This window comes from Plectropomus leopardus, unplaced genomic scaffold (genome assembly GCF_008729295.1).
Source record: "Plectropomus leopardus isolate mb unplaced genomic scaffold, YSFRI_Pleo_2.0 unplaced_scaffold30494, whole genome shotgun sequence".
Classification (NCBI taxonomy): domain Eukaryota; kingdom Metazoa; phylum Chordata; class Actinopteri; order Perciformes; family Serranidae; genus Plectropomus; species Plectropomus leopardus.
Window position 1 is genome coordinate 1 of NW_024633258.1, and position 578 is coordinate 578.

At 50.7% G+C, this 578-nt stretch overlaps 1 protein-coding gene across 1 annotated transcript; it reads right to left on the reverse strand.

The window, feature by feature from the left end:
• Nucleotides 1–3: 3 nt before the first annotated feature.
• Nucleotides 4–573, reverse strand: LOC121938641 (neoverrucotoxin subunit alpha-like; the record flags this gene model as incomplete). The annotated part of the gene is made up of 1 exon (XM_042481830.1): nucleotides 4–573. A coding segment is annotated over one exon (570 nt), but the record flags the coding sequence as incomplete, so codon positions are not given.
• Nucleotides 574–578: the final 5 nt, after the last annotated feature.

Genomic DNA, 578 nt, shown 5'->3' on the forward strand with positions numbered 1-578 from the left:
CTCCAGAGGACACAGAGACACTGAGGAACCAGGAGACCAGGACCAGAGCCCAAAGCCAGGATAAAGAGGTTCAGTGAATGTGGTGCTGAAGGTGTGGAGGTGGATCAGAGAGTCAGAGGAGACTCTGAAGAAGGACAGAGAGCCAGCAGGACAGTCCACATACACTGCTACTCTACCAGAGACAGAGGAGGAGGAGGAGGAGGAGGAGGAGGAGGAGGAGGAGGTGATGGGTGTTTGGCTGTTATTGTGATAGACACAGTAACCATCATCATCAGAGCAGTTCAGACTCCAGGACTGATCGTTCAGTCCAAACTCACAGTCTCCACTGCCTCCTCTCCTGCTGATTCGTCTGTAACTCACTGATATATCAACGCTTCCTCTCCACTCGACCTCCCAGTAACAGCGACCAGTCAGACCAGTTCTACACAGCAGCTGAGGCCAGTAGTCAAATCTGTCTGGATGATCAGGATATGACTGATCCTCTCTCACATACGTCACCTCTCTGTTGTTTTTGGACAGTTTGAGTTTTCTGTTTACTGTGTTTGTGTCGACTGTGAGCTGACAGGAATCTGACGGAG